Raw genomic sequence first — 12800 nt, 5'->3', positions numbered from 1 at the left:
TTTCTGAAGAAGTACAAAAAAGGCATGCTGAGAAATGTGGGGAAATTGATAAAGAAAAGCGGAGGGTGAGGGAAGAGCAATGGAAAAGGGCGGCGTTGTGACTGGAGGAATATTAGATTTGATATTTTTTATTTTCTCTAGAAAAAAATTGTTAAGGGAAATGCAAAGATCTTGAGTAGGAATAAGATTAGGATTGGCCCTATCTGAGGAAACTAGATTATGAATAGTGGAAAATATCTCCTTAGGCTTGTTGGCTGCGGAGGTGATTATTTCCGAAAAATAGGTCGTTTTGGCAGAGAGAATGGCCTTTTTGTAGTTGATTAATAGAGTCTTATATTTAGCACGCAACAGAGGGAAATAATTGCGCTTCCAATGGCGTTCAGAGCGCCGAAGGTCTAATTTGAGGTTTTTGAGTTCATCCGTGAACCATTTTTGGGCGTCATGGGGGCAACAGGCCTTAACTTTCTTTAGGGGAGCGACCAAATCACAAGAGGAGGATAGCCAATGGTTCAGAGCACCTACTTGAGAATCAAGACAGAGATTTGCAAAATCAGGAAGGGAAAGAGCAAGGGAGGCCCCGAGGGTACTAAGATCAACTCGATTCCAGTTGCGGGCCGAGATGTTCCTGGGTATGAAGGGTCTCTCTGGAGATTCAAGCTGAATGGAAAAGGAGATCAGAGAGTGGTCGGACCATATGCAGGGGAGAACAGTAGGGCAAGAGATGGAGCATCCGGCCGACCAGATCTGGTCCAGTATGTGGCCCTGGGCATGAGTGGGAGAGTGAAGGTGGGAGAGGAAATTGAGACACTGAAGAGTGGCTGAGTAGTCTTTGGAGAACTGGTCTTCCTTTGGATCACCTGGCCAATAATTAAAATCACCAGGAGGATCAAAGATGAGTTGTTAACCACGAGCGTAGCCAGGATTTCCTGAAGAGTAGATACGAAGGAAGGCATGTTCTGAGGGGGCCGATACATAAGGATTATTGTGAGGGGAGCCGGAAGGTTAGTAGAACGAGCGACTAAGAAATCAACACCGGGAATGGGAGGGTGGGGAAGAAGCGAGAATTGAAGGGTGTAACGAATTATCATCGCCACCCCCCCTCCTGATTTACCTGCTGGGCGATCCGCCCGAAGAGCGTAGTAGGAATCAGGTAGGGTGGATAGTAGGTCAGGAAGGGAGTCAGCAGAGAACCAAGTTTCTGTTAAAAACAGAAAGTCGGGAGACTCGGTGTCCAGTAAATTAAAAAGTTCGAGCTGATGCTTACCGGCGGATCTAGTGTTTAGCAAGTACGCGGAGGCCATAAGAGGCGGCAGGGCAGGGGAGAGGGCAGGAGAGGAGAAGGTAGTAGGCCGGGAGATAAGCGGCGTAGGATTGGGTAAAGTAGGTGAAAGGACAGAGATACCCAGGGAAATGATTCGCTGAAGGAGGGGGGGGGCAATGGGCTGCAAATTGTTATATGACAGTAACTGGGCTGAGGTATAGATTAGAGCAGGGGCAGGGTGCATGGCCCCTGGTCCCGGGCGGTCACGGACGGGCGCAGACGGGTTTGCCTTTGGCAGGCCTTCGGCGCGCTGACGGCGCGCCCGTCCGCTGCGCTTCCGTGGAAAGCACATCGTAATATGGGAGGGGAATGGGGGCGTGGCCTATGATCCGGTGATGACGGGGATCCTCCTGCGACCCGCTGCAGCGCCTTTACTCGGCTGCGCGGGGAGAAGGGTCAGGGGATGTCGGTGCCTCAAGAGGAGGTGAGAGAAAGTGCCACAGAATGTATTTAAAAATCACACAATAACACAATATTCAGTTTTAAAAAGTAAGCATTCGTAGCTCCCGGCTTCCGCCTCAGGAGTTTGTTGCATCAGCCTACAGCGCGAGTCAGCGAGCGCGCGACTTATGTAGGAGATGGGGGCGTGGCCTGCGCTCCGATGATGACAGGGATCCTCCTGCAACCCGCTGCAGCGCCTTTACTCGGCTGCGCGGGGAGAAGGGTCAGGGGATGTCGGTGCCTCAAGAGGAGGTGAGAGAAAGTGCCACAGAATGCATTTAAAAATCACACAATAACACACTATTCAGTTTTAAAAAGTAAGCATTCGTAGCTCCCGGCTTCCGCCTCAGGAGTTTGTTGATCAGCCTACATCGTGAGTCAGCGAGCGCGCGGCTTATGTAGGAGATGGGGGCGATGCCTAAGAGAAATGGGCGTGGCCTACGCTCCGGTGATGACGGGGATCCTCCTGCAACCCGCTGCAGCGCCTTTACTCGGCTGCGCGGGGAGAAGGGTCAGGGGATGTCGGTGCCTCAAGAGGAGGTGAGAGAAAGTGCCACAGAATATATTTAAAAATCACACAATAACACAGTATTCAGTTTTAAAAAGTAAGCATTCGTAGCTCCCGGCTTCCGCCTCAGGAGTTTATTGCATCAGCCTACAGCGCGAGTCAGCGAGCGCGTGGCTTATGTAGGAGATGGGGGTGTGGCCTAGGAGAAATGGGCGTGGCCTACACTCTGGTGATGACGGGGATCCTCCTGCGACCCGCTGCAGCGCCTTTACTCGGCTGCGCGGGGAGAAGGGTCAGGGGATGTCGGTGCCTCAAGAGGAGGTGAGAGAAAGTGCCGCTGCTTTCGGAATTGCAACGTACCCAATGACTTAGCCGTATCGGTGTTCTTCTTAATGGACTCCAGAGCGTCATCTATGTGAGACCCGAACAGCGACTCACCATCATTTGGCATGTCAAGTATCCTGGATTGGACTTCCTGCCGGAAGGAGGTGGATTTTAACCAACCCTGGCGTCGGAGGGCAGCTGCACTTGCAAGCAGACGGAAACCTGTACCAGCAATATCGACTGCACAGTCGATCATTTCTTCCGATGCTCTCTTACCATCTTGAAGAATCTGCTGAGCGTCCGCCTTGGAGGCCTCCGGTATGAGATCCACTAATGCAGATATGTCCGACCACATCTGTCGGTCATAGCGCCCCAAAATAGCTAAGGCATTGGCTGCTCGAACAGAAGTGGAAGCCATGGTAGAAAACTTGCGGCCAATAGCATCTAGGCGCCGACCCTCTCTATCGGGAGGCGCGGTGATTGGAGACGCTGGATTCCGGGCTCTACGTTGTGCAGCTTGAGTTACTACTGAGTCTGGCTTAGGGTGAGAAATCAAGCATGCTGGAGAACCGGTTGGGGCCTTATATTTCTCCTCAAGGTGCCGTATCTGAGCAGGTAAGGTGTTTGGAGCCTGCATGAGTTTAAGTCCTTCCTTTCAAACAAAATCGATTATAGGAATCGTGTGGACCTGTTTGTAAGGTTTATTCTTAAAATCGTAGAGGAAACAGTCCTCCTCACGAAGTGTTCTAGGTACTTTGAAACGCTGAGCCGCTTTGTCCATTAGAAGATGAAAACTGGCGATATCTACTGGAGGCGAATCACCAGAGTCTCCAGGCTGAGGAGAGGGCGTCTGCATTCGGTAGTCGTCCCACTCCGCCATACCGGGTTCGCCTGCATCCTCATCCGAATCCTCAGGGACCTCTCCGTCCTCTCGCTCTGGAACCGCCTCATCATCCGCATCCTGCGGATACACGGTCATTTGAATTCTGATGGACGTCGGAACTTGAGACAAAGTTGTGGGCGGTAAAATAGGTGGAAGAGATGGTGGAGGTAGTGCCACGGCAGCAGGAGATTGCACAGGAGTACCTTGCGGCGTTGCTGGGAAACGACGGTTGTAGTCATCCAGCATATGCTGGAGATTGGAAATCAAAGACAATGGTAATGTAGCCATAGGGACTTGGACAAACTGTTCTTCAGGTTGAGACTCCTGGTCTCCGCCATCTTCGTCAGGGTCAGACTCCTGACATTTGATGATCAAATCAGAAGGACTATGGGCCGCCCCAAACGTGTCATCTTCATTCTCAGAATCAGTGTCATGCTCAGAGGTAGAGGCAAACATTGGAGAAGGTGGTTGCAGCTCTGGAGCAGTTAACTGGTGGCACGGACCCTTACTGCGACATTGGAAAAGATCAGCAGCTCCAGAGGATCTTGAGGACTTCAAAGGCACTAAAGGCAACGAGGCAAAGGAAGCCGGTGCCACCGTCGACGGTGCCGTCGACGCTATCGTCAACGTTGTTGATTTGGCAGTCAAGTTTGTATGATCCATCGTCGACAGTGTGGCCGTCGACGGAGTCGCCGTCGACGGAGTCGCTGTCAGAGGTACCGTCGACGGGCGAATCGTAGACGTTGTCGTCGACGGTACAGCCGTCGATGGTGCAGTCGTCGACGGAGTCGTCGACGCAGGCAGAATCTCCATAGACGGAGCCCTCGTCGACGGGGCTTTGGTCGACAGAGTCTTCGTCGACGAGGCCTTATTCGACAGAATCTTAGTCGACGACGAAGATTTCTGAATGGCTTTCGCCGACGAGGAATGTTTCTTCGTCGACGAGGTGATGGGAATCGTCGACGAGATAGGCTGAGAAGGCAAAGAAACTCTCGTTGACGTGAAGGCTGACGAGACCGTCGTCGAAGAAGCAGAAGCTGATGTCGTCGTCAACGTCGTTGTCGACGATGAAGACACTGCGGATCTCGTCGTCAGAATGCTCGTAGACGGACCCGTCGACGACGGAACCCTAAGAGGCGTGGAAACACTCCTAGAGGCAGCAGAAGACGCCTGAGAGCCAGGTCTCGTGGGCGCATTGGTAGTAGGAGTGGTAGGAGACACCACAGAGGCCAGAGGCAGGGCCAGTGTCTTCCTTTTGAGGAAAGGAGAAGGAATATCCTGAACACTACCACGCTTAGAGGCTGCCGAAGAAGGACCAGAGTGAAAACTTTCTGCATCTGACAGAACAGAATCCTTGTCTTTAAGACGCTGGAGCCAAAGGAGAAGCCGGCCTTCTCTGTCCTTCAGAGTCTTAGTAGAAAAAGTTCTACAGAACTTGCAGCTGCCAACTTCATGGTCAGGGTATAGACAATAAATACACTTCTGGTAGGGGTCTTTATCAAAAAGACGCAGCTTCCCACAAGAAGAGCAAGGTCTGAATAAAGACTTCTTACTTGACATGTTGAGAAGACTGGAAGTAGAAGATTTGAAGCAAAGAACTGAGCACGACGTGCGGTAGAAAATCTGAGGACTGGGGCTTCTGAAGAGAAGGTTCTAGAGGTGTTTGCGCCTGATTGGCTGTAGTTTGGACTAACATAATGACACTAATGTGTTACAAGTGGTTTTTCTCTTTACCATGCATTCCTATGTAGGATTTGTTCTGGAGGTTTTTTCATTTGTATGTACCTCTTCTTTTATTATGTATTATGTTTCTTCACATATATATATATATATATTTAGCATTATTGCTATTTTATGTACCGTGGGACTCCCACTTCGACGACGGGGAATATTCAAGCATGTGAATCTATGAAAGACACCCCTAATACTGGAGAACTTATGCATGCTATCAACTTCATGTAATAGTTTGACTGGTGTAAAATTAAAATGATTCGCAAGATATTCATCATCAGTTAAAGGAGTAAGCAAAACACACATTAGAGTGGCATATAATATCCAGGTCACACCAGAGTCAGGGTATAGGAGACCAAATCCTGGCCACACTTTCAAAGAGCTTACTTTTGAAATCTTCGTCTTGGAAATCGAACCTTCTACACGAAGCTTGCAGGAAGCCCATCAGAAAGATTATTGAAAGTAATTCCGCTTTCAGCCATTTGGAACAAATCATGTTGGTGATCTGAAATACAAAAATGTGATATTGTAAATGCCCAGTTGCAATACCCTAGCTTTACAGCATTTACTCTTGTCTGGTAAGAACTAAAGGGTATGTTTTACTTGCCGAGAGGCAACACAAATAAAGATTGTGGGCCTATTCAGAAAGGTATGTAAACATATGTACATTTCGTCATGTGGCATGGTGAGCATCAGGATGCTTGTGTCTGGTCCAGGGAGTACCTGGCTGGCAGTTCGGTCTGGACTGTTAGTATGAGGAGCAGGGTCAAGACTGATTTGCATATGGCTGGGTCCAAACTGGGGGGGCGAAGTGAGCTAAAGAACGATGGATTTAGTCCCAGATCTTTTGACTGGAGGCGAGTGTTTGAAATGTTTCAGCACCCCGGCCATCATTTTGTTGTGTTTGCTATATTTATTACTACACCTAAGTGTAACTCCACACTTTGTTTTTGCTATCCACCATTTCAGAGTCACACCTAGATGCAGACGTAGATATTTCCACTCACTCCATGTTTCACCTACTTGGCCAACATGTCTGCCACTAAAGTGGAGTCCTTTGAATCGGGGTTAGAACCTCCAGCTCGGAGATATTGACCTTCAGATACAGGGCTGGAGAACTCTGACTGAATGGGGGACAGGCAAATACCATACCCATGTCCCAAATAATACACACATGGCATCCATTGACTTCAAAACAAATAATTGCAGACCACAGTTTAGGTCCTGTCTCTTTCCTCTTGGCCTCAGTGATCCTGCATCCAGCTGGAACCACATTCAGCCTCCAGGATGCGTACCAATGTCATGAGGAAGAGGAATTTGACCAAGGAGAAACTAGACCTTGTAATGACATTTGTGATGAAACAATACTATTACATGGGCTAACTCGATTCACCTGCAGTGGAACACAGAAGCAGCGTTATGGCAGGACATCACTGACTCTGTGAAGGCCTTGGGTGAGGAGGTCTATAGCATGGGAGACATTAGAAACATTTTACAGGTTGAGAGGTAGTGGGTGAAGGAGAAGTTCTCTAGGATTCAGCTGGCACATGCATTTACGGACGGGCATCCATACCCAGTCTGTCTCACACCCCTCAAAGAGACTGCCTCTCCACTATGCACCCTCACCTGCTATATGGGCTGCCTGTTGCAGATAACCCTTATGTTTCTCCAGGTAAGATTAAAAACCCCTTTCTTTCCCTACCACCACTCATGCAAATCTGTTCTTCTCCCAAGCCTACAGAGTTTAAAGACAATCACATACCTACCCTTCAAACACAGCCTCAAGAACACACCCCTTAAACAAGCTGATGTTTACATTGATTTACCTTTATTCATCTTTCTTCTCATACAGTCACTATTCCAAGTAATTTGATTGCTACAACTGGGGCAGGAGCCATTCCTAATGCTGCAGGGCAAAACATAGGGCCTGTCTCTAAATGCAACCCTATAACACACACAGACATGTCCGTGTGCTAGGAATGTAAATAACACACTATACTTGATAAGTATATTTTTCTTTGTAGTTTCTTAACATTTTTATAAATTGGTGTTTTTTGACTAATAGCTGCTCAATTATAGCAAGTATATTCATGTTATTAACACTAGCATGCTCATAGACATTCTTAACCATTTTCAAGGGCTTGCATTATTGTCCCTATCACCACTTGCAAACACTTCTTCTGCTCCTAGCAATGCAATACAACCAGGGCTGGCTACACAGAGTAAACACAGATGTGATGGTAGAGACTGGTAAATATAACATCTGTTTTATTGTGTTGGGGTCTAACCTATCTCTATTTGTAAGTGATAGGGGAGGTTGATAAATAGTTGATTGTTGTGATATACTTTGTCAATTGTATTTATCCTTTAGACTTAGCACTGTAATTGCAGCATTAGAACAGTTTTTTCAGGGTTTGTGTTAACCTCCAGGAAAGGAATCTGTGCTTGTTTTCATACTATGTATCAAACTCATCACCTGTCTTCATGCACAACCTCTGGATTCTTATTCCTCTATGTATGGGCCTCTATCACTCTTGTCAGCTACAGTCAAACAACTGACCCCCGGTGTCCGCACTGTTCAGTAAATAGGCCCTATGTCATTGGTTGATCAGGTAAGTCTGTGACAACATGATTTTTAATATTAATTCTTAGAATTTTTCTTTTCTCTGCATCGTCTGTATGTTAATTGAAATATACATTTTATTTTAAATGTGATTTATTTAGTTTTATCTTTAATTTGTTACTCTATTTCGACATCACTTGTGTCAAATTCTATTTGTATATATTGATTCATAAATCTTTATTTAATATTTCACATTTATCTTCTCTCTCCAGTTGCTGGATCACAATATGCCTCTCCAATTCCATCTGCAAGGACACTAGATCAGTAGCTGACATCAAAGGGGTAATTCATCTATCTCTTTAGACGCAGAGAAAGCCTTCGATAGGATTGGATGGGATTTTATGTTTCAAGCTTTACGCTGGTTTGGTATTCCCTCCAAATTCATCTCTTTGATTTCTTTACTTTATTCTGATCCTCAAGCTTCTATTTTTGTTAATGGGCTGTCTTCAGATTATTTTTCCTTACATAGAGGTGTTCGACAGGGGTGCCCCTTATCCCCTTTACTTTTTGTATTAGCATTAGAACCTTTTCTTACTAAAATCCGTCTAGATAGTAACATTTCTGGTTTTCATTTTGGCTCCCATCAGGTTAAGCTCTCAGTTTATGCTGATGATATTCTTTTTTATTGTTCCAATCCTGCTACCTCTATCCCCTCCTTCCTTCAGCAAGTCTCTTCCTTCTCTGCGGTTTCTGGTTATCGCTTAAATGCTGATAAATGCGAAATCTTACCTTTAAACCCCCTCTGCCAGAAACATCTTTTTACCCAAACCGGTTTTTCATGGCAACCAACTAAAATTAAATATTTGGGAGTTTGGTTCGCCCCCCTTCTATCTGACACTCTTAAATTAAACTTTGATTACATCTCCAAAAAAATGGACACGGCTATTACACGCTGGCATCCACTTTTTCTGTCCTGGTGGGGTCGACCTAATTCTATAAAAATGATGTTATCCCCTCTTCTTCTTTATACTATTTCCATGCTCCCACTTCGCATCCCAGTCTCGTTTTTCAAAAAGATTGATTCTCTACTATTGAAATTTCTTTGGAACGGTAAACGCCCTCGGATAGCCCTTGCCTCTTTACGGAAAGATAAAGCTCACTCTGGAGTACGTTTTCCTGATTTTAGGGAATATCATCGAGCCTTTACCATGAAACAATCAATTCGCTGGCTATCTTCTGATCTTCCTCACTATCCTCCCGTCTGGTTAAAAATGGAGACTTCCTTCATCTCTCCTTTCACCTTTCATGAATTTCTATCCTTTTCGTCTCCTCTAGCCCGTCTCCGCACACCTGTTATTTCTCATTCTCGAACTCTTCTATCTCCATTCCTATCTTCATCTTTTCCATCCCTCCTTTCCATTCATGAACAGCCAATCTGGAATAACTCACTCCTCAAAATTCATAACCGCACTTTCTTTTGGAAATCCTGGTATTCTCGTGGAATATGTTGGATCTCCCAATTAGTTTCTCAAGGTTCGCCTCTCTCCTTTCAAGAGCTCCAATCCCTTTACTCCTTACCTGCTTCTGCCCGAGTGCAACACGCTACCCTTTTATCTGTTTTGATCCCCCATCTTCGCTCCTTGTCACCCTCCAATGATGTTCCTCTAGAACATAAATCCACTTCTATTTTGCTAGAGGCTTCTCCTTCTGCATCCGCTTTGTATAATTCGTTCCGCTTTGTTGATGATAGACCTAAATCGCGCATAGAACTTGCTTGGGAATCTGATCTCTCTCAGACTTGGCCTGTACTTTTTTGGGAAAAAATCTGGACTAAGCTTCATAAAACCTCTAGAGCTGCAAATACCACCCAAACTTTATATTTTATTTACAACAGAACCTTATTCACTCCACTAGTTCTATCCCGTTATTCACCAGATACCCTTTCTACTTGTTGGTCATGCCCCTGTTCCACTGCAGACCTTAAACATATGTTGTTCGAATGCCCTCCTACTTCCCAGTTCTGGCACCTAGTTTGGAAGCAAATACAGAACATTTTTCAATTTCAAGTTCCCTTTTCCCCTACAGAAATTTTTCTAGGTTCTCTCTCACTAGCACTTCCTCTTTCTCCTAATCATTATCTTTTACTTGACCTCTTAATAGCCATAGCTTTTCACACCATCACCTCAAACTGGAAACAAGCTGCATCTATTTCCTACCAATCTTGGTGGAATGCGGTCTGCTTTCATCATCGTTTGGATACTAACTATGTCACACCTATATCTCTAGCTATTAAACGAGACTTGATTTGGCTTCCCTTAGTAACATACCTTTCCTCATCTGCTCAAACACATCCCTCCCCTGATCCTAACACAGTTGAAGTCCGGAAACCCCCATGATTTTCTTGTTTTTGCTTATTACAATTATTCAACTTTATCATATTAATTTTGCCTTTTATCTAATGTAAGTATTATTGCTCATATCTCTTCATGCTTGTTGTGCATACCTTACATGGAATTCATTACTGTATTGCTTATTTTGTATATCCATTCATTGTAACTCTTCCTTCCCCTCTCCCCCTCCCTCCCTTTCCTTTATTTTTTCTTCAATAAATCAAACTTAAACAAGTAAAAAAAAATAAAAAGAAAAGGGGTAATTCATAAAAGGAGCAGTATTGGCTGGAGCGCTGAGTTGTCATTGGAAGTATGTGATAATTCCTTTCAATGGCCAACCCTCACCTTCATGAGTTTATTTCAGTTCTCATGTCGTTAACTTAATTTTAAATGTATTTCTCAACCTTTTGTTAAGAGTAAGTATGTTGAAGTATTGAGACAAAAATGTATTTTATGCATTTCAACTTTTTTCCTTTTCCTCTTGCAGGAACTGGGGATACAGAGCCTGATGATGATGCTGTACCATCACAAGCGGAGGATGGCAAGCTATCCAGGAAGAAAATCCACTCCTCCTCAAAGCAGCCATTAACATTGCACAAGAAGAAAAAGGAGGAGGTGAAGGAGGAGATGGTTTCAGGGTAAGAAGGAAATATGGAGGAGGCCATGGTTGCCCCACTCAAAAACCTCAGACGATCCTATTATGGCCGATCAGCAGTCTTCTTACAAGAACACTTCTAAGGATTTCCAATACTCAGCCACTATCCACTACCACTTAGACAGTCATGGATGCTTGTTTCACCTCTATTTGGCCCTCAACCTCCGATACCTCTGCAAAGCCCACAACACACTCCTGAAGTGCAAGTGCATCTCCAGTATTCTATCAATAATTGTAGGGAGAGGATAACCCTGGTAAGGAACATTTCTGCCCCTTCATTAATCTCCCACGTTGGCCTCTTTGTGATGGGCACCCTGTTGGCCAAAACAGATTACAAGACATGCAGAGGATAGTGGATGTCAGCATAGCTAAATCCTGCCCACTGAGGGCCTTTCTGCAGGCCCCTGACTTTTTGCCTTCCTCCTCCTATTTCTTTGCCGAATTCGTTTTTTTGGCCTGTGGACTCTACTGCTAACGAGTGCTATAGTGCTCTCTCTTAAAACATGTTAGATTGGCTTCTATCCAATTGTCCAGGGTCTGTAAATTAAATGATACTAGTGAGCCTGCAGCACGGATTGTGCCACCCACTTAAAAAGCACTTTAAACATGCCTCAGGCCTGCCATTGCAACCTGTGTGCGTGAAGGTTTAAAATGCCATTTCGACCTGGCAAAGTAAACATTTTACCAGGCCCAAACCTTCCTTTTTAATGCATATATGTCACCTCTAGGGTAAGCCCTAGACAGCCCAGAGGGCAGGGTGCAATGTAGTTAAAATGTAGGACATGTACTTTTAAGCTTTGCATGTTGTGGTAGTGAAAAACTTTCTTACACTTGAATAGGCTGTGGGGGGGGGGGGGCTTGGGGGGCTTCTCTCTTTCATTTTATTGTTTTTAATTTAATTTCGAGGGTGCCCACCCCTCGTTTTGCCCCCGAGATCACCGCCGCCGCCCGAGCTGCCTTAAGATGGCCGCCGCCTGGTTGTGGGCGGGGCCGGGAGGACATGGTTTCCGCTTCCCCCTGCCTGGGGGGAAGCCTTTGCTGTGCGACCACCTTCTTCCAGGTTATTATGGCCAGTCTTTCCAGTCCTAGATTTGGGTGTTAGCCTAACATTTCGAAGTTGTGCCCTTAATTAGGAAGCGTGATGTGTTTTGACCAAGAGCTGCTGGCGATGTAGCCGCTGACTAGCCGCTGACTAGCTGCTGTGGCTGACACCTAGACTGTGCGCTTCGCGCGAGGGCGTGCTCTTTGCAGACGCTCCCTTGAGCTGGAGTCAGTGCTGCTGCACAATAAGGGCTCCCGTAGCCCGCGCTTCCGTCCCGTGGTCCGAGTGCGGGGCTGGAAACCGCTGCTCCGGGAACTTTCCTGACCCCTCCGCCAGCCGCAGGCGGACCAGGGATCATAGAGGGAGAAGCCCGGTCCTGGCAGAGCCCCGTGCACAGTGAGCACGGGTGTGCAGTGCACAACGCGGGAGCAGCGTGCGTGTGCTGTGCACACTGAGCCGTGTAAACAGTGAGCAGCGCACAGCTGGGGAGAGGGTGTGCAGTGGGTGTGATGTAAACAAGGGGGGGGAGTGCAGCGCGGGGGGGCTTGACTCAACATTGTGAGCTGTGCACAGTGAGTGAGGCTTGTGAGCGAGGGTCGGTGTGCACTCTGAGGCGTGCTGGTGTGGAGCAGAGCGTGTGTGTGTGTGCTGCATGCACTGCTGGACGGCGTCCTGTGCAGTGAGATAGGATGGGCGCCTTGTGAACTGTGAGAGCGTTGTACAGTGTACTCGGGTGCTGTGGTTCAGCCTGTGCACAGGGAGGCGTGAATGTCTTAAGTGTGTGTGTGCACACACGTGCACTACGGGTCGGAGTCCGGTACAGTGAGGTGGTCGCTCTGTAAACAGTTGGAGCGTTGTATTCAGATGCTCGTGGTTCACAGTGTGAGTCTGTGCACAGGGAGGCGCCAATTTTGTTGATTGTGTGTGCGCACACGTGCACTA

The 12800-nt window shown here is 46.7% G+C and overlaps 1 protein-coding gene across 1 annotated transcript in view; it reads right to left on the bottom strand.

Annotated features, from left to right (window-relative positions):
• LOC147664903 (clusterin-like) overlaps positions 1–5704 on the bottom strand; it is a 239867-nt gene extending 234163 nt beyond the window's left edge. The window contains exon 1 of the mRNA XM_086949904.1: positions 5596–5704. Coding sequence (XP_086806030.1) covers positions 5596–5704 — 109 coding nt within the window. The remainder of the gene's footprint in view (positions 1–5595) is intronic.
• Between the last annotated feature and the right edge of the window lie 7096 nt (positions 5705–12800).

Source organism: Lissotriton vulgaris, unplaced genomic scaffold (genome assembly GCF_964263255.1).
Source record: "Lissotriton vulgaris unplaced genomic scaffold, aLisVul1.2 SCAFFOLD_608, whole genome shotgun sequence".
Taxonomy (NCBI): domain Eukaryota; kingdom Metazoa; phylum Chordata; class Amphibia; order Caudata; family Salamandridae; genus Lissotriton; species Lissotriton vulgaris.
The sequence above is the reverse complement of the archived record's forward strand: the minus strand, read 5'-3'. Positions and strand labels throughout refer to the sequence as shown.